The 482-nt window shown below is 65.6% G+C and overlaps 1 protein-coding gene across 1 annotated transcript in view; it reads right to left on the bottom strand.

Moving 5' to 3' along the window:
- The window catches only part of Eif4g2 (eukaryotic translation initiation factor 4 gamma 2), an 11471-nt gene extending 11234 nt beyond the window's left edge, over positions 1-237 (bottom strand). Inside the window, exon 1 of the mRNA XM_010615379.1 lies at positions 102-237. Within this exon, the coding sequence (XP_010613681.1) occupies positions 102-237 (136 nt within the window). The remainder of the gene's footprint in view (positions 1-101) is intronic.
- Between the last annotated feature and the right edge of the window lie 245 nt (positions 238-482).

Here is a 482-nt window from a genome sequence, read left to right as displayed (position 1 = left end):
GCTCGCCCGCTGGCCGACGTCGCGCCGGGCCCCCACGGCCGAGCCTAGATCCGGCAGGAGCCGGGCCCAGAATGCAGTTTTCGTCCTAGTCTGTCAGCAACCGGCACAGGACACAGGCCCGGAATTTCCAAGCGCAGAAATGCAGAAGAAACGCTGAAACAGGGTCGTCCCGCCCGGCTCCGCCTGCGGCCGCCATTTTGTACCGCTTGAGAAGACGCGGCCAGGGACGGCGGCCATTTTAGAGCGCTCGGCGGTGCCGGCGGCGCCGACTCCACTCACCTTCACCGAGAACTCAGCAGCCGCCCGTGCAGCTGCCACCTCAGGATCCGGTCGTCGGGGACAGGGAAGGGAGGGGGTAGGGGAACGGAAAACAAAAAAGGGGAAGGGAGGGGGAGGAAGGAGCCGTGGACGACTTGAAACTCTCAGCTCAGGGAAATCGCTGCTGCAGCCACCACCCGGTACCCGCGGCCACCTCCATAGAG

The sequence above is a fragment of the Fukomys damarensis genome, unplaced genomic scaffold (genome assembly GCF_012274545.1).
Source record: "Fukomys damarensis isolate Sample0158 unplaced genomic scaffold, DMR_v1.0_HiC HiC_scaffold_16, whole genome shotgun sequence".
NCBI classification, from domain to species: domain Eukaryota; kingdom Metazoa; phylum Chordata; class Mammalia; order Rodentia; family Bathyergidae; genus Fukomys; species Fukomys damarensis.
This window is presented reverse-complemented; position numbering and strand designations above follow the sequence as displayed.